This window comes from Clinocottus analis, unplaced genomic scaffold, assembly GCF_023055335.1.
Source record: "Clinocottus analis isolate CAN_PGR_092001 unplaced genomic scaffold, fCliAna1.0.p SCAF_18, whole genome shotgun sequence".
Lineage (NCBI taxonomy): Eukaryota > Metazoa > Chordata > Actinopteri > Perciformes > Cottidae > Clinocottus > Clinocottus analis.
The window spans coordinates 4,741,144-4,761,147 of NW_027175909.1; the positions used below are offsets into that span (position 1 = coordinate 4,741,144).

Here is a 20,004-nt window from a genome sequence, read left to right on the forward strand (position 1 = left end):
CGGGCTGCACGAGGAAGCACAGCCCCGGTGACAGAGAGGCGGGGACACCAGTAGGAGGGAGATGAGCAACAACACGCCCGGAAGGCAGAGACATTCCTGACCTGCTTAGTGTCATTACACCGGCAGACTTATCTGGCTCGCTGTGCCTTGTAAATACACTCGAGTGCTTGTTATCAAACGAGCGAGGCGACAAACCTCATCCAGGTTTGAGTCCCCGGCTTCCTCCCCGCGCTTGTAAATGAGTCATTCTCATGGATGGCAGCCTGCATTAATATTCTGTTAAGAAGGGAAGCGAGTGTGCATTAAATCCGCCACTTATCAGGTAGCGATCGTGATCTGTGTGGTACTTTGAAGAAGAAGGAGGAAGAAATAAAAGGGAAAATAATAATAATTTTGGGGGGAAAAGGAGGACGGCGACAGCATATGGAATCCACATCTATATTTATACTCCCATCAGCAGGCCTCGCCTTTCAACACGTTCATTTTTAGGATGACATGTTGCGCGTGTGATCTTTTACTGGCCCTCTTTTCATGAAAAGGCCTCCGCAGCACTTCCAGGTTGCCGCTGTTGAAATGCCGCCATATTAGCCGCTAAAAGCTTTCGCGGCCGAAACGCAAAGCCGCCCGAAGGCGACGAGCACACTTTCGATTCGAGGAGGCGGGAAGGAAAATGCGGTTTAAAAATTAATTTTTTTGTTGCACGGGAAAAAAGCATCCTTTATGCTCACCCCGGGCACGGGATGGGACATTAAAAAGCTTTCATCGTGTCGGCGTTCTCAAGTCCCGTTCCCGCATTGAGGGCGAGGCCCTCAAAGGGGGACGGGGGAGGGGACGGGGGGGACGGGGGACGGGGGGGGGGGGGGGGTTGAGGGGATGCGAGCGCCACAAGCGAGTGTGTGTGTGTGTGTGTGTAGCAGGTGTGTGTAGTTGCATGGAGCCTTCTCCCCCCCCGCCGCCGCGTCGTCTTCAGGGGCCTCTGTGGCAAGACGCGGCGTCACAGACTCTGAACAGGTTCCTCAATGACACTCAATCGTCTCACCTCGACCTCTCCGCAGGGTCGGGAGAGCACTCTGTCTCTCGCCGTCGGTTTGGAATAGCGAAAACGGGGGGGGGGGGGGGGGGGGGAGTAAGTGAAAAAAAACAAACGGGAGAGAGCGATAGAGTGGCATCACATGCCCCCCCCCCCCCGTGCCACAATATGATTAAGCGCTTCAGTGTCCACCGCCGTTGTTCTGCTTCATGCGCTCCACAGCGGGGTACGGTGGCGCCCTCGCTGCCGGCGCTGCCCGGGAATTCAAAAAGGCTCTGAATCGTATCTTTTATTGTGTCATATAGTGCCGGCAGCAGGTAATATTACAGTAAGTCATGTCGCAAAAAGTTATATATTACAGCACAATGAGAAAAAAAAAAAGCAAACTGTGAAGTAGAAAAAAAGATTTGACTGAAAGCGGCAGAAGTGAAAAGAGCCACAGCAGAACGCTGTTTGAGATCATCAAAGTGAAAAAGTTTTCACTGAGCAATATGCTGAGCAGCATGATTTGAACAGCCTTCAGCTTGTGGGAGTGTACTTCACTATTATGTTCTCAGGTCATTTCGAGATAATGCTGCTTGATTACTTCTTGACAAGTGTCGTAAGAATAACCAAGCTGAGAAGAAACCTGCTGGAACCGGCGCCAAAAACCAGCCTCCATTGTCCGTCTCCATCTCGTTAATTATGGCTCGCTCTGAATCTGAAGAGCGGGGCCCGCTGCTGCGGCTGCATGACGGCGAGCCGCGAAAGGCGCCGACGCGAGTACCGCGCGCCTCGACCTCCATTCCTGTGACGAAGCTCGTGTTCCTCACAACGCGGACATGTGCACAGGAAGACGGCGCTCACCAGCACGACCGTCCTTGGCGCCCGTGTCCACGGGAGCGAATGCAAAGCAGATGGCCCGCTGCTCGGTCCCCACTGCCGCTAATCAGGTGCTGAATATCCATCAGTCTGCTAATGCACACACACACACACACACACACACACACATACACCCTCCACCCACTGATCAAGTGTAAGTTCATTCAAATTAAGTATTTTTGTTTGTTTGCTAGTTCGTTGTGTTCCTTCTGTACTGAAGAGCTGCGACAACCCAACCGGCATATCGCTGAATCACAAGTGGGTCTCACCTTCGTGCTATTTGTGGATTTGTTGTCTGAACTTAACTTTTTGGCTTTGGAGCTCAAACTTGAACGCCCAACTTCACCCACTGCATCATTCAGAAAATGCAGGAGAATAAGAAAGAGGGGGAAAAAAGTGTTTTTTTGGGGTTTAAACTCGTTCAGAACCGTCTCTGTTTCGCCTCTTTTTCCACGAAAACAAAGAGTGCGATTTCAAAAGAACCGTCACCTTGCATATCTCCGCAACCACAAGGTCGATTAAATTCATTTAGATTGCTAAAACACCGTAACTCCTGTGAGATGAGGCTCATGAAGAAAATGATCATGCGGTTGAATTATTCACGTAAACTCCCCAACTTGCTGTGGTGATTTTTGACGTTCCAAAGTCCAAGAAACATCCCTGTAGAACCGCACAGAACCAACACGCGGTCACTCTTTAAACCCTAAATGCGTCTTGCTTTCACAGCGCGGCCCCGGTCCTGCAGCACAGAGTCTCGGTGCATCCGGACCCCCTTTACCTGCGCCTCAGTCCCCCCCTCTGAACACTCGAGGAAAGCAGAATCAAGGACACTCGACTTCAGAGGCATGAGAGGCTCTTGTCTCTCGGGGGCGAGGAGTTTCTGCAGGTGTCGACATCCCTGCGGTGGCTTTTGATGCTCTGCAGTTTCTATTTGCACATGTATGTGCTGTCCAAGCCCATTTCCTTTCTCGCCTGGCGGAGGTGAATCAGCCTCTGCATGTTTTTCCGAGAAAAAAAATGAGCCGACAGCTAAACGGCAGGTGGAAATCTTAGCATGCGTGGACTTATATTATTTTTTTTTACGTAGGCCCCGGATGTTACGGGGTCAGAAGTGCAAGAGAGAGTCAGTGATTTCCCGTAGCGCCTGTTTCAGTCGTGTCTCCCGTCGCTCATCTGACCCATTATGCTGAGCCATGGGGAAATCTGACTGGGCTCATTACCCTTCTCCTCAGAACTGATACAGGAAGTGCAAGGAGAGAGAGAGAGAGAGAGAGAGAGAGAGAGAGAGAGAGAGAGAGAGAGAGAGAGAGAGAGAGAGAGAGAGAGAGAGAGAGAGAGAGAGAGAGAGAGAGAGAGAGAGAGAGAGAGAGAGAGAGAGAGAGAGACTCCTCCAGCTCATTTTGAATGGACACCATCACCAGTGTTGTCACTATCAGGAGTGCACGGCCATCTGCCAAGGCTCTCCCTATCTCACCTGTTCTCTCTCCTCCGCCTTTCCCGCCTTTTGTGCGCCGGAAACAAATGAGGCCGGGCGCCGCGTCCCGGTGCAGCGGGGGATGGAGACTATTGGCATGCATTGTCTCATCCATTTCGGCCGGCTGGCGAATAAGAAGCGGTGGATGACAGATACCGTGAAGGGCGCGTAAGGAGGCAGCGGCCACGCCGGCGGCGGTGATCGGCGGGTTCAGGGGTTTTTATTTTCCTCTCGGCTTCGACGGGGACGATTGGAAATTCAACTTATTTGCTTAAAGGGAACTGATATCACTTAGTTAAGGTTATTCCATTTTTTTTCTCCACTTTTTTAAAAGGTCGCCGGAAGAAGAAGAAAGGAAGAAGAATTAAAGATAAAATCAATATCTTATCGTTATTTATTATTCTTTCTTGGTACTGGATATCAGGAAATAGAGACAGTTTAAATTGTATTACTTGCAATGAATTTGCTAATAACCTACAGAGACTATTCAGTGCCCAGCAGGTCAGCTACACACACCAAAAATGTAAAGTTATCTTCAGCAAGCATTCACTTCAGCCTCTCGTACATATTTGCTCGTATTTGCATTTTTGCCTTTAATTAGTATGAAATCACATAATTATTTCCTGGAAACTTGCTCACATTTCCAGCAGGGCATTGTTAAAGACTCATGTGCCGCTGACTGTCCATGAGTGATGTTTCTAGTGTTGCAAAACAAACCCCGCAGCATCGTGAGCTCCGCGCTGTGTTTTCACTCATGAAAGGCAGAAATTATGCTGTATCTCTCTTTTGGAAAAATCAATCACGCCACACATACTGTAAACTCTGAACACAAACTGCCTCTGACGTTATACACAGCTCAGCCATAAATCAGAGTGAAGTGTGTTTGTGCCGGCGCTTCATAAAGCTATCAAAAACCGATCAGAGGTGGCATTTGGAGGGTGACCTCTAAACTGCACTGCTCACCACTGCGCAGTTGATTCGGCATCAGAGTTATTGCAAACATGATGATGTTTTCTACTCAACAGCTACTTCCCGAGACATTTGAAATGAACTGCGGCCCATTGAAAGTGAGAAGAATTGGTTTGTTTTGTCACTTTGAAATGATGCAGACCTGAAGAGCTCTACACAAAAGCGCTGTATTCTGACTGTGAACTTATGAGAAATGCTGTGAATACAGAAGAAAAGGCTCTATTGAGGCTTTTATGCAGCCCAGTGAAGGTCTCACACTGGAGCAAGTGCATAGAATTAGTTTCCCCTTTATGTCCTTGGCCTTTTAGGGGGGAGGGGTCTGACTATTGAATGAATTGTCATGAAGTTATGCACAGTCATGTTCCTCAGACGGATGTAAACTGTAATAACCTTGGTGATCCATTCACTTTTCATCTGGCGCCACCGAGCAGGTCAATACTTTGTTTGATGGCCGCGGACCCGCAAAACAAAAACAGCCAGAATAACCTCAAAGTCAAAAGCAGGATCCGTTTTCTCCACCTTTTTTTTAATTTGCGCGTCAACGCCACGGCCGCTGCCGGAGTCGGAGAAGACGGAGACACAACAAGACAAACAAAGAAATCCTCCTGTTTGCCTGAAATAATGTGGCAACGTTTAATCTTCACGTGAACCACCATTGACACAAACACAACTATAGTTTGTCTGCTGCAGTGAACTTTATCAGATCAAAGAACGGACGCTGTTCACGCTGTTGCATTCACACAGACTTCAGACCCAACTTCAATGCTTTTGCACCTTGCATTCATTTTTTGTTGCTGCTCATCCAGACACAGATTGGTCCCAGGTGTAAACGGGGCCTCGTCTCCCTCTTGTCGACCCGAAAGTACATTTATTCACATCGGCACTCAGCAGAAAGAGAAACTTAAGCACAGTGGCATTTTTTTTTTTCCTGGCAGGTTCAAAAGAGCCAGTTAGCCGTACCTGCATCCAATTAACAGAATACTTGTCACAGCAAAAATGCTAAACCTTTCGTCTGGTCCTATTTGATGACCAGGTTAAAAACCTGCCACCCGATGAACTGGGCGAGGAAGATAAAACTGCTCGTGAAGGTCTGACTGCAGATGAGCAAGATTTCTGTTGTTTCTCTTCTCAGAGTAAAGGAGATGGATAAAATATCAGCCTGCCCTCTCTGAACCTGTAGATTACGTGTCGTCAGCCGCAGTTTGATCTCTAAGCAGAATGAATGAGCTCCTGCTCGTACATCGGGCACATCTGGTCACACTGACTCATGTCTTGCTGCCCAGTGGGTCCCTTGTTGGAGCTGTTGAGTGGGTGGACCTCAAATATACATTACAGTCATTTCAGGTCACAGTGTGAAACTCCTGTTTGTTAATTGCCTGCAATTTCATGCTTGATGTGAGCATTTGTCTTTCACGCTACAAAAGCTGTAAAAAAAAAAGAAAGAAAAAACTGTATATATTTTGAGCGACAAACGCGACTAAGATATGCTGTACAAGCTAACACCTCTAATTTCTCATTCCTCCCCCCTCCCCCCAACTTGTAAACACACCAGACCATGTTTTCGCGCCGCTAAAAAGGGCCTTCAGGGCTTTAAAAACAATATAGACTGATTTGAAAATGGTCCGGGTAATGACCTTGTCGGCCGAGGGAGTCATTTAGCGCCAAATTGCTGCTTGTGTTGGGCTTCGGTCCGTAATTAGGTCAGAATGCAAATGCTTGTATTGTGATGCTGGCCCGCCAGGACCGGCCCCGGCCTCAGTGTTTCGAGTGTATCCGTGTGTGTCAGAGTGACTCATTGAGCCCCTCTAGTGCTGCTGAGGAGAGAGAGAGAGAGAGAGGGAGAGAGAGAGAGAGGGAGAGCAAAGGGGGCCGAGCTCGTTCACAACCTCGCGCTCCTATCCGCTCTCATCAAAACATGTTTATTGCACTGTAATGTGCCCTCCGTCCATGCGGCGTTTAGCACATGGCGTTAAGTCCCGCTCCGGGACTGCGGTGGAGCGGAGAGGAGGGGCGGGGAGCTCGGAGGGCGTGGGCGTCTTGACCCCGAGGCTCGCCCCCCGGCCTCCACACACCTACACAAACTCATTCTGGCTCATCTTCTTGCTTTTGCTCCTCCGACTGCATCACCTCCCCCTTACTTCTGTCCAGCTCATCGCTCTCTCTCTCTCTCTCTTCCTCTCTCTCTCTCGTTGCCGCTCTCTTTTATTGATCATTAGCTGGTGTGGGGAGGAGAGATGGTGGGAGGGGGGGGGGGGGGGGGTTGTAATTAAGGAGCCAGACTGGTCTGTCAATTCTGCTCAGCGCTGCATGCAGTGCACCAGACCAAGCGATGGCCCTAATAGGGCTTCATACTGTAAACAACACGCACACCTGGACAGCAGCAGGCCCCGGGGAGGAACAGGAGGAAGCCACTGTCGACAAGTTAGCACTGATAAAGAAAGGAAGTTTAACACTCACGACAGTGTGTGTGTGTGTGAGTGAGTTGAAAGGTCTAGATACAATCCAACTAAACAAAAGAAATACAATACGCGTTGCTTGGAGGTCTTTATATTTCCTTGTGTGCGTTCACCGTGTCATTTCATGATTTTGTGTTCGCCGGCGGTGAGTCGCTTCCGTTAAAAGCGTGAGACAAAACCAAACAAAGTGGAGATGGAGGCTCAGCGTTGCCCCTCAGAGCGGCTGCGAGGCAGCTTTCTCCTTTCAGGACGGACATTGTTTGAGTCAGAATTAATATCCATCGACTGTCAGTTTAAAACTTGGGGGCGGAGCTTCGTATTGCTGACACGAGCAAGTGAAATGAAGGTCCTTTTTTTATGTGCGTTTTTTTTATTGAATTATGACCTGATAAAATTCACCAATTTTTGTAAGGAATTCATGAGGGATCCACACCGGTGGCATGAGTCGTGATTCTTCAGAAAGAAAGAAAAAACCCACTAAATTTGACCTGAAATCATGATACACGATATTCTTTCTTTCCAATATTGGACTGCAAAATATCCCACCGCTCTGACAAAAGCATTGATAGCATCTGTTCTGTGAATTTGATCTAATTGATTAATTTCTGCAATGACTGCAGCACTTGAAACTTTGCCACACGAAATAACTGAACATTACAATTTTAGGGGCCATGCTCACGATCAAATGTCAGAAGCATGCAATCTTTCCTTACGAGCAGGTGACATCTGTCACATTTAAACAAGTTAGTCCAGTTAAAGAGAGTTTGGTGGATCTTTGAAGGAACTCAGTACGAACCTCACAGCAAAAAGAAAAGGATTAGGATGAGACCGTTCGTGCATGAGGCCCAGCGTTCATTGCATTTCACTTCATATCTTTTGTTTGATTGTCTTCACGAGGCCTTTTCAAATCCTCCGTGTGTGTGCATGTGCAGGCTTTCGCTTCCTGATGTGGGCGCTCGCTCGCCCCGTCGCCCGCGTTGGCCTTTTAATCGATAAAACTATCAAAACCATCTCCGCCGCTGCCCTCTTGTTGACTCTGCTTGTCTCTTGTCTCTCCTCCAGAGAAAGTCAGTATGCTGTCAGCATTGATCGCCCCCTTCAAGTACATAAGCCCCGGGACCAGCAGCACCGAGGACGAGGACAGTTTAAGTAAGCCGCCGCCTCCTTTTCTTCCTCTCTGTCAGCTCGCTGCGCTAATTCCCTCAGTGGCAGGCCTAATATGGAAATGATCTGTCTGTCAACCACATAATTAATTATTTGGGAAACGGCGTCTTTGATTGCGCACGGATGTCAGCGCGTGTGTTCAAATCTGTATTATCTTTAGCTATTGAATATTAGATGTTGAGTGTGATAAATAAGTCATTAGATAGGTACTCGCATGCCCGCGTACGCTATCATCTACAAATCTGCCTCAGCCCACCCCTGAATGTCAGCACTTGATCCCAGCCTCCCATCCCGCCATTAACATTCCTGTGGCAGGATCTGAACACCCCATTTTTGTTCATTTCCCATCAGAAATGCAATACGCCACCACTTCCCCGTAACTAGGTTTGAAGAGCGTATCGCAGCTGTTCAGGCTTTGCTCTCACAGAGGACAGAAGTGTGAAATAAAGCGGGCTACAGACATTTTATCCTTTCACGGAATGTCTGCCACTCGATGTGATCCCCACCCCCATTACAAATAGGATTGATGCTCCGCATTGGCCACGGGGGCCAACGGTTCCCACTTACGACACAGATTCAGAACCAATTTGGAGGCAGATTACAGAATGATTTGGCAGATAACATCGCCATTTTTTTGGTGGGGGGGGGGGAGGGTGTGGATTTGTGTTTGGATTTTAAAACACTTAAATATGATGGAGCCCCGCGGTATGAAGTGGGCACGGCTCAGGGAGATGATTGTAGATTTGTTCATTACCATTTCATTGTGTATAAAGTGGCTCAATTTTGCCCTGCAGATTTTCCCTTGATTCATTTTGTTCAGCCAGGATACATGTGAGAGTCACGCAGAAATAGTTCCCCCCCACCCCCCCCCTCCCAATCTGTTTTTTGTGTATATATCACTTTGACATTTCACATTGTTTTGCGTTTCAGGCACCAGCAGTGCAGAGGTGAAGGAGAACCGAAACATCGGGAACCTCGAGGATCGCTCCATTGGCTCCACAGAGCGCCAGGCGATTTTCTGCTCCGACCCTGCGAGAAGCGGCGGCTCCGGTCTGAAGAGGAAGCGGCCGCTGGAGGAGGACAACAACGGCCACTTGTGTGAACTCCGCCTGATCTATAAGAAGCTGACCTGGTCCGAAGCGCCAAAGAACGCCTTGGTGCAGCTCAATGAGCTCCGGCCGGGCCTGCAGTACCGCATGGTGTCCCAGACGGGCCCGGTCCACGCGCCCGTCTTCTCCATCGCCGTGGAGGTGAACGGGCTGTCCTTCGAGGGCACGGGCCCCACAAAGAAGAAGGCTAAGATGAAGGCCGCCGAGCTGGCCCTCAAGTCCTTCGTCCAGTTCCCCAACGCTCCTCAGGCCCACCTGGCCATGGGGAACATCTCAAACCCTTCGGCCGACTTCACCTCGGATCAGGCGGACTTCCCTGACACGCTCTTCAAGGAGTTTGAATCTTCGCCGTGCTCCGACGGCCTCTCGCTCTGCGACTCGGCAGCCGAGAGCGAGCTGCTGTCGAGCGAGCTCCTGAGACACGGACGGTTGCTCCGCCACACCTTGGACCTGATGGTGCAGGCGCAACAGAGGCTAGGCGGGATCGTTCCCGAGCCAGAGGCCCCCAAGAGTCCCGTGGCGTTGCTCAATGAGTTCCGGCCGGGCCTGCGCTACGCCTGCCTTTCGGAGCGAGCCGAGGGCCGGAGGCTGCGCAGCTTCGTGATGGCGGTGCGCGTGGACGGCCGTATATTCGAGGGCTGCGGTCGCAGCAAGAAGCTGGCCAAGACCCAGGCGGCGCAGTGCGCTCTCCAGGCCCTCTTCAACATCAGGACGGCCCCCGAGGGGAGGACGGGCCTCAAAGCCAGCAGGAAGAGCTGTCCTCATTTACCCCAGGTGAGTACAGACACATCTCCAGCGCCTGTCTTCTCCGAGCTCTGGCAGCTCTTCCACTTCCTACAGGGGCCTGTAATGACCAAAACAGCAGGCGGACAGCGAAAAAGCCAAACGCTCTCCAACAAGTAATTAAGGAGGAAAGGCGATAGGAGCTGAAAAAGAGCAGGAATAGTGGCAGCGCTGATAAAGCAAGCTGGCATTTACGTTGAGTCAAAAGATATGGGTCCATATCGTGAAAATATGTGCGTGTGCGTTCTGCAAGGCCTGGTTTCTTGAGTAAACAGTATCTGTTTTTTTTGGGACTATTTAAATAGAAAAGCATGTAAATGGAGGTAATTATTGTCCTTGTGCCTCTGACACAAGCAAAATCTGCATCGCCACCCAAATTAGTTTTTTTTTCCCCCATCGTATGTGTTTGTAGAGATGTAATTGGGCGAGTTTTGCAATTTTGCAAGATCTCCTGTTTCCTCATGTGTGGCATCACAGTGTCTACAAACATTAATTCAATCTGTTGCCCAAAGGAGATAGAAAAGCAAAGAGCAAATCGACAAACAAACCACCGAGCCCAATCCCATGCTCATTTACCCAAATATGTAAATAGCAATCAGAGCCAGGAAACTAGTTTTTGGGAAACTTGAGGAAATTGGAGAGCCTAAAGACATAGTGGCTGGATTGGCTGGCACTTGTTGACAGCCATTTAAAACTTCATTTCGGCAGAAGAATTTCATGGAAAAGTCAAACTGCCCTGAGAAGATAGTCACACTGACTTCAGTTGTTTACTATTGTTGCATAGAGAACATATCCAACCTCCCACCCAAGCTGACCAGGTCACTGTCCCAATGTAACACACGAGAATGCGCCACAATCTTGAAGTCTTGAACTGGGAAAAGATTAAGCCCATCCATTCACACAGCGCACATCCAAAGCGTCCTTTCTCAAAAGTCTTCCCTTGAAGCCTTCTGTTCGACACGCGCGCCTCCGTATTGTGCTCCTCCTGCAGGGTACGCGTCGTATCGACATCCTTCTCCCAGCCTTGAAGAAATAGACCGGCGAGGGTGTCCTTCCCCAGAGCACGACATCAACCCGACAAACCTGCACATTTGCCTGCGAGAAACTGTTTTCTCCCTGCTGCCACGCTGTCTAAAAGGATTTTAAGAGGATTTGCCGCACCCGTTTAGTTCCAGAAAGCACTCGCTTGTGGAAATTTCTTGAAAGTCAGCCGTGCCGTCTGCCAGGCTCGAGAGGCATTTTATTTGCTGGTAAAGGACAAAAGCCCACAAACATCATGCATGCGTGCATGCGTACGTGTGCGGGAAGAGAAAAAAAAAACATGTGACCGGGCATGTGTTTGTGGATATGATGGGTTACATGTCTGAACTGTTGCGTAATACTCATGTGAAACCCCTCCAGCTCACACGCGTGCACACTATGTCCACACGCGAGCCAGCCCCTCCTGCCAAGCGCTGATTGCATGGGCAGTGGTTGACTACACTGCAGATGTGAAGCGAAGTGCGGGGGCGGTTGCCAGACGTAGCCCGAGAGCAATGCAAATGTTATGGTGGTATGCCAAGTTATGTGTGCCACATTGATCCGTTCTCTTTTCCCAGAATTCCCTCCGGCTGTACCTGTTGCAGTACAAGGCTTTGTTGAGAAGAAGTTAATGGTTCAATACAGCGTAGAGCATCAACGCCCGCCCTGACCGGAGAAGTATATGGTTTCATCAGACGTGACACGGTTGTGAAGAAAAAGGTTTCACCTGTGAGGCCAAAGCTCTTTACCGTGCTGCTCTTTGCTTAAGAGACAGTGTTCAATCTGCGGGATTAGAAATCTTCCAAATTAATGATTTTACCAGACCATATAATGACTTTACAAATGCCAAACTAAGCTGAGCATGTTTCACCTTGTTTGAGCTGAGTGGTGTCACCCATTGGTCTGTGTTTCGGCATATTGGCCGTCGCCATCTTGGATTTAGTTTTGGTCCCCATTTAGTTTTTTTGCAACCAATCAACGGAAGTGACCAGACATAAACCCATGTTCACTGAGGTAATACATTTAGTGAGAAGTAGAGGCATATTCCCAAAGAGTTCAATACAATCTGACTTATTTTATTTCAGCCGGATGCGTCACATCCTGACGGCCATTTGAAAGAATACAAGTTTAAGCCACTTCCGCATTGGCTCCACTTTTTAAAAACCGATGTCGTCGCCTGGTTTTACCCTTAGCCTCAATGCTAGACATTAGTAACTCAGACTTACAGTGATTAGTCCAAATATAACATCTAATAAGGCCAATCTGTGGTAATGTGTGTTTTAAACAAACAAAAAGGTCAAAGGCAAAGCAGAGGGGGAGGACTGCTTCTTCCTTCTTGTACGAGTACATGGGCACGCAGAGAAGAAGAGGGATTCAACCTGAATACTGTATATCGATGGGGGACGATGAACGTAATAGGGGAAGACAGGGCAGTAATAAGAGGATATTGCATGAACTCAACAGAGTGGAACATGAGGATGAGGAGACCTTCAAACTTAGCTGAACAGGATGACTCGTAGCTTGAGAATTCAACCCGCCATGAAATATTTAAACTGCCGAAGACGGCGTGGTGGTGTGTTGGGCTTCACATACATACGAAGGAATAATACAGCGAGAGTGACAAGAGAGGCATACTAGTGCACATCCCCACAATGCAATAGACTTCCTCACCCGCGGTAACACAGCCTATACTGTCCTCTATGCCTCCTACGCTCATGTCTGTGGGAATTGACTTTTAGCAATCATTTCGGAAATGAGGCATCGGGCCACACTCCTTGACATTAAAGAGCTATTTATCTTCCAGCAAGGGCTTTAATTTTTTGATTCCTTCATTTAACCTTTATTTATCCAGGGAAATCAAATGAGACGGCATTCTGCAGAGATATCTAGCCTTAGACTGACTTCACTCTAGTTATTCATGGCTGAGTGATCGGCTACGGCCATCTGCAGGAAGCCGCTCTCCCAGAGTCCAGGGCCCGGTGTTTTCTTTATGTTTCATCATTATTTGCAATGAGCATCGGTGAGCATCTATTTTATTTGTTTTCAATCACAGAGGAGGAGGCGCGGGACCGATAGGCCTCCACAAAGACTTGATCCAACGTTGATCTGCGTTTGGTCTTATTGTGTATTTAATGCTACGCTTTTATTTGTGCGGTGGACTTTGTTTTCTGAAGCGCCGGGGGAAAATAAAGTTCAACTCTGAACCGATTATTGATGACCCACAAAATCTGCTGAACTCACTCAGAGCGTCTTGTCCGTCCTCTCTCTCTCTCTCTCTCTCTCTCTCTCTCTCTCTCTCTCTCTCTCTCTCTCTCTCTCTCTCTCTCTCTCTCTCTCTCTCTCTCTCTCCAACCAGAGAAACAGCTGGAGCAGCGAAGAGAAACACTGCGACTCCAAATTGCTCTCCAGCTCTCTCAGCTGGGCGTCATCAGAAGAGCGACGAGGTGTTTTTAGGTGGGGGAAAAAACCTTTAGTGGACACGTGGCCCCTTAACTGTTGAACCCCAGGGCCCTTTTATATCAGGTCACAAGGTACAACGCAAGACAAAAACATGGTATAAACCCCCCTCCCCGCCCAAAAAATAAAATAAAATAAATAAAACCATGTTATACGATATCAAATTAAACATAAAAATCAGGGCTACAATAACATATAATCCCCATGTACAACTCAAACAATAAATAGGATTAGGGATTAGGGTTAGGGCTTAAAGGGCTACTGCCATGGGGAGTTTACTGCCTTGCTCAACAGCACATGTTCAGTCGGAGTTCAGCACGATGCTCCGAGCTCATCAGTGGATTCAGTGAAGCGGCCTCCTGACCACGAAGCCCAGTTCCCAAAGGGCTGTACACACTGATTGGGATGAGGCTGAATATTATATTTCATGATAAGAAAAGCACTAAGTATATTTTCTTTGGATCCTCACTTTCATTTCATCTGTAATCATGTTTTTGATTAGTTAAAACATTTAGTCCAGTCTCGGCCGAGTCGTCTTGAAGATCTGGTCCAAGCGGACTCCGGTGCCGTTCGGTTGTGTGAAACCACACGACTATATGATTGCAGATATGTGATTTTAGCACGACTAATAAATCCATCTGGTCGGGACGCGAGCTTAAATTGCTCAGTTTGAGATCAAGTATGTGACCTATTTATGCAAGTCAACACATGCCAGAGCATTTCCTTTCTCTAGTGGGTCAAAAGCTGTAGAACTGCTGTGCTTGTATCCTGAAGTGCTTTAGAAAGTGTGTGACCGCGATGATGATGATGATGATGTAGAAGACGCCGCATGCGCCTCATGCAAAGCGTTATTTTCAGTCTCCACCTGTCCGCCTCGTCATTATTCATAACGCACGGTCGATTTGCGTCCTGATATTACGGAGAATGCTTTAAATCAGTTGCTTCTGATGATGCAGGATGCCAATGGCCGAAACTGCCTAATCAGCAAGTTACGAGTCCCCTGGGTTCGTTTGTCATGGGGCCGTGTGAACAGGATCCCGAACCAGAACGAGAATGCAACAACGTCACTTTTTCTTTTCTCTCCCTCGGTTCGGACCAAATGAACCGAGCTACAGGTGTGAAAGGCCCCTCTGTCTTCATTATTAGTCCGTGAGGAGGAAGCTGCTCTTGAATCGTGCCCGTGGCATTCTAGTTAGCGGAAAATGTCTTTGCCCTATTAAAGCCCTGCACAGTGAAGTGAGAAAGTGCAGCAGTAATCCTGACACCCATTTCACCAAGTGGAATCATTACCCCACCGTTCAGGCCTTGATTGGCCACTTAATCTCCCCTCGCCGCCACAATGCGCCGCGTCGTTGCCAAGTCAACTGAGACGTGTGTGAGGCTGTGTGTGTGTGTGTGTGTGTGTGAGACGGAGGAAAGGGGAGGGGGGAGGTTGGGGGGGAGGAGTCTGCGGGTCAACATGGAGGGACGGTACGGAGGTCGGCGGGTCAAGGCGGCCGCACTTCGCCGCCGTGGACCGAGGTCAGTTTGAAGAGGGGACACGTGCTGCACGAGGATCAGAGTTAATGGGAGAGAGAGAGAGAGGGAGAGAGAGAGAGAGAGAGAGAGAGAGAGAGGGGGAGAAAGCATGAAAAAGAAGAAGAAAAAAGCTTGCCTTGTGGTTATTACGGAACACATGAAACACGCCAGAGCGCTTTAATTTCTCATCACATGAGCTGGGATCAAATGCGACTGTAAATTGCCTTTTTAGTTTATTTATTCGGTGCCAAAAATGAATTGACTCAGTTATCTCTAAACGGGAACCAACGCGGATAGAGAAGGATACCGACTGGTCAAGTGGAGTAATTTCCCCGCCTCCTCCTCCGCAAATTGAATATGATTTCAGACACGTGAAGGTGACCCCTGTCAGCCGCTGAGCCTCTCGCAGATTGTTTTCTTTGTCTAATCTCTCCCACTTCTAATCTGTCTCAATATAAACAGCTGTGACAGGCTGATCATTAATTAATATTGCCACAACAAATTAGCGACAGCGATCGCCCAGCCAAGCGCCCTGTCTAAGATAGAAATCCACCAAGTCGGGGGAGAGAGGGAGAGGGTGTGAACAACACATTAGAGAGGAGTTGATTAACAGCTTCGGAGACCTCGCAGACAGTGTTACAGCCTCAGCATGGAGACGGCGATGGCGCCGGATACACACAAAGCGACAGCTACGGCAGCAGACTGTTGCCGCGGGTTCAGCTGTGATCATCGCCGCGAGCGCCGCAGCGCAAATTGACTGATGAGACGTCTGCATTCAGCAGTTCGTTCTGATTGGCTCCGTCGAGACGCCTCCTGCGGTTGGGCACTTCTAGATTGGGATGTCAGGTGGTTAGCAGGTTCTTGTTTTGTGGTTTCAGTCGTCGCGTTCGTCAATAGTGACGACATCGCTCGCCCGCGTCGTGGCTATTGCTGAGATTGGAGGACGTGGAGATTAAGCTGCGCAAATAGTGATGGAAATATTAGGCAAATCTCAAGGTTAAGCTAGATTAATTTGGAAGAAAAAATTAAGGCGATCATCCAAATGGGCCTTTAGAAAGAGCCAAGAAAGCTGTTTTGACTTTTTAACGTCCTGGTTCAACTTTGATCCACCAGACTTCCCATAGTTGTGCACTCGTACAGAAACCTGCGCATGTTTTCATTCACATTTTAACCTTAACATTGTGTGTGTAACATATATGCAGCGCTTTCCACAAACACTCAGACCCAAGAAACTCAAGAAGTGTGTGTGTATATACACACACACACAATATATATACATACACAAAGTAAATAACAGTATCCGGTTAAACTGGGACCATGTATGGTATCTACATATATACTCGATTTAATTGTTGAAGTAATCTTCTCAGATAAACTACCAAGTGTTCCCTTGTTCCTGATTATCTAAAGAAAGGCTTCACTATAGAAACACGTGGGGAACGGGTTTGCATCTTGAATCCTGGCTGTTCATGAAGCGTAGAAGAAGAATCGGCAGGTTTCATGTGCAGACGCTGACAAGCTGGAATACTGTGACGAAAACATTGAGCCTTCAGGCGAAAGGACGAACAGACAAACAGCGACGACCAATCAGGAGAAAGGAAGTGAAAGTCAGTGTTTTGTGTGACCTCATCAGCCACCTGCGTGTGGTCACATGACCTACAGATGGATACCAGATTGAATACACAAGCAATATATATATGTGTATGTGCACACCTATTAATGAGTATTTTAATCCATATGCAAGTGTTTATTTACACAACAAAAACGAAAAGGAACAGATGGGCCGGCTTGAATTAAGCAACAGATGTGCTACACTACGCTGATGTGAAGGAAAACAGGAAGACAACTCCTCATCAAGACCCTCTGGATGTACACTTCTCATGGAGAAGATAAATGCATGTCTGATCTACCTCACCACGACTTCATGCGTTTGTAATCTGCTAAATAGCTCAGAATGTCTCTGTTTTATAGGATTGATCATTGAAATACGTTTGGGTTTAGGACCGTGCATCAGCCATTAAGAGCAGGATGACACACGCGGGCTTAAAGCATTGCGAGGAGCATATTTTATGATTTTCTGATGTTTTATAGCCGAAGCAATCCATCTATTAAATGAGAAAATGATCACCAGATGAATGGATGGAGAAGATATCCAATGGAGGTGTGAGGTGCAGCCCTGTATGATATCATGGGGCGGCTGTGGCTCATTGTCCTTTAACCACAAGTCAGGCGGTTCGATCCCCGGCCTCCTACAGTCTGCATGTTGAAGTGCAGTCGAACGAGACACTGAACCCCGAGTTGCTCCCCAGCTTCACTGCAGCTCTCTGACTGCTCCCGAGTCAAATTTCATGTATATATTAAAGTTGTAATAACATATTAAAAAAAAGCTAAGCTCAATCCTTCAAAGTGGTGAACTAGTGATACTCGGAGTATCCCTACCTAGTACTCAAGGGTGATGCTCAAGCCCTAAAAAGGCCCAATAAGTGAGATTTCCAGGAGGCCAGCCGAGTCAAGTCAAGTAGACTATCGGCTACACTGAAGGTGAAACTCGTGACCCCGTGAAGAGGGTGAAGGAGATAACATTAACAAAATGTGTGAGCACCTAACAAGCGTTAGCTCGCGACACTAGCTACTGAAGTTAACCTGCCTCTATATATTGGATCATATTTATTCTGTGAGTTAGTGGCAGCTTGATGGAGAAGCAGCGGGGGGAGAGGTGAGGAGCGAAGGTTCATTACTTGTCTGTACAATATTATCGGACCTGGAAAAAGTGGCAAATAATACCCCCATTTGTAATAAACTGGAATAATCACTAGTGACACCATAACACCAGTAGTTGTTGCTTTAATTTAAAACTAATCCGGATCTTTGACCTTTGTGCATCTGAAAAGTAGCTCATTACAATTTGTCACTTAGCGTACAATAATAATTGGAGCAAAAAGCCAGTGTTTGCTCCTGGACTGTCAGTCTGCCCTTTCAGCAGCCACTTACCTCATCATGTGGTATTTAAAGAGGAAGCAGCATGGGAGAGTGGAGATTTGTGTGTGAAATTACTGAACAATAATGTTTCCCCCGTCTGAACGGGAGCACCCTGTACATGGAAAGGTTAGAATCATCCTCAACCGTCTAATATGTATGCAAAATGTGACCTATGAGGCGGCAGGCTGTTGAATGTAATGTACCACGTCAGCATGCGGCTTTGAGGGAAAATCCCTTAGCAGGGAGGAACTCAAATGGGGTTGGTCGGGTCAAGTCACCCCGCATACACGGTAAAACGCCCCTGTAATCTATTCCGAAGAAGCAGGGCGCCCCGCGCTCCTCTGCTCGCCGTACAGTATCTGGAGAGCAGAGGAGCAGAAGTCTTCATTGTTCGTGACAATCCTCCATTCCTCCCTTTGCTTCCTACTCTCTCTCGCCTCCTTGCCCCCCCCCCCCCCCCCCCCCAGCCCTCTAGCCGTGAGCCGGAGCGCGGCCGTAATCGTTTCTGAAGAACCCCTCACACTTCATTAAAAGCATAATCAAGTTCATTACAATTTCATAGGCGTTCAGGTACCAAATGGCTCCCGATAAATCATGACTATTGGTCCTGTGTGGCTGCCATGTGTAGGTTTATCTCGGGCTCTCAGGCAGGAGAGTGGATGAGGAGGAGGAGGCGGAGGAGGAGGAGGAGGAGGAGGAGAGGTCTGGATGTCTGGCCTTTAAATGACCTTCCAGCCCGGAGCGATGGACCGTTCTGTCATACACACTCATGGAGACGCTCAAATCAGCGCGCATCACAGCTGGGGGATCAGACGTACAGGAGGCCGGTCACCAGATGTGTCACCGCAGCACTGTTTTACTCAACACGCTGTTGTAGGTGAGCGCGTGTCTTTAATATACTCTGCTCTCCATCTACGGTGCTCTCGTGAGGGAGAGGAGCAATATTTATACCTTGAATATTAGAATTGATACGACAGATTCAAAGGAGAGGAGACAGAAGATGTTAACAGTCATATTGACGGATTGAAAATAAATGGAGAATTACCACAATTTAACTGGAAGCACACCGACCAATTACATGCGTTCTAAAGCATGTCATGTGACGCTACTCGGCCAATCACGTGTGTGTATTCCCATAAGCTACACCCTCGACTCGCGTGTCATCTTCACACACACGGCGGGGATGGGAGGGAGACCCAACAGTCAGAAAAAGTTGATTCATGAGAATAAAGATTATGTTTAATGTTTATTATTCCCTTGGAGATTATTGATAGTGGCAGTATGAAGCACCACTACGAGACTGTTCCCATTCACGTCCGAAATGAAGGGGCAGAAAAATAAACCTCGGAGGCATCGATCCAATGCCCAACGATGCTAACGGAGGAGAATCGAGCTGAAACAAGTGGAAGTCCCCGCACACATTTATCTTATTAGACGATGAGGAGAATATAAAACATCGTGGCTCTTTTGATTGACGTCACTTCACACCTGAATGATCTGAACTTAAAGCTGCTGGACAATTCAGTTAAATATATTTTCTTCAAATGTAATATTTTATTTTAAGTCACATTCTCCAATATGTTTCTATTATGTGTTTGTTTTTTAATCCTGCCTTTATTTCACTTGGACCGAGAGACGAACGTGTATGTATCATGGGAGTATAGCAATTTCAATTTGACATCTGTAGTAATAAATATTGTTTAGATATTACTCAATTAAACCGTCTTTATTTGATTTGACATCAGTTGTCTCCATACAGACTTTAATGGCTACTTTAACGTACATGTCACCAAATTTATAGCGTAAATGAGACATTATTGTGATGTTCAGGACATTCCCTCTAACTGGACCTCACTAAACTCTCACAAATAGCCCTGGATTAAGCAGACAAACTGTGTTTTATTGATCATATTCACATGAGCTGACATTTGGCGGTGCCTGGGTTCGCGTCGCCTCTCTCAGCATTCTGGCTCAAAAAGACTGAAAGTCTTTTTCAGGTTTTTCCACCACAGGATCTTTCCCAGGGGGGGCCGAGAAGCTTTTGAGAAACTCAGGATCTGCGTTCCAACCAGAGGCGCCAGCGACTATATTTAGTTCTTGTACGATAGTTTTGGATGACGAAAAAAAGTCCCCAGTATTTCCTCATCATACAGGAAACATGAGAGCGTAACGCGTCGGGGCTAA

The 20,004-nt window shown here is 47.7% G+C and overlaps 1 protein-coding gene across 1 annotated transcript in view; it reads left to right on the forward strand.

The window, feature by feature from the left end:
* adarb2 (adenosine deaminase RNA specific B2 (inactive)) overlaps window positions 1-20,004 on the forward strand; it is a 155,749-nt gene that overhangs the window by 86,986 nt on the left and 48,759 nt on the right. Inside the window, exons 2-3 of the mRNA XM_068582138.1 lie at window positions 7,853-7,939; window positions 8,885-9,837. Of these exons, the coding sequence (XP_068438239.1) occupies window positions 7,853-7,939; window positions 8,885-9,837 (1,040 nt within the window). The remainder of the gene's footprint in view (window positions 1-7,852; window positions 7,940-8,884; window positions 9,838-20,004) is intronic.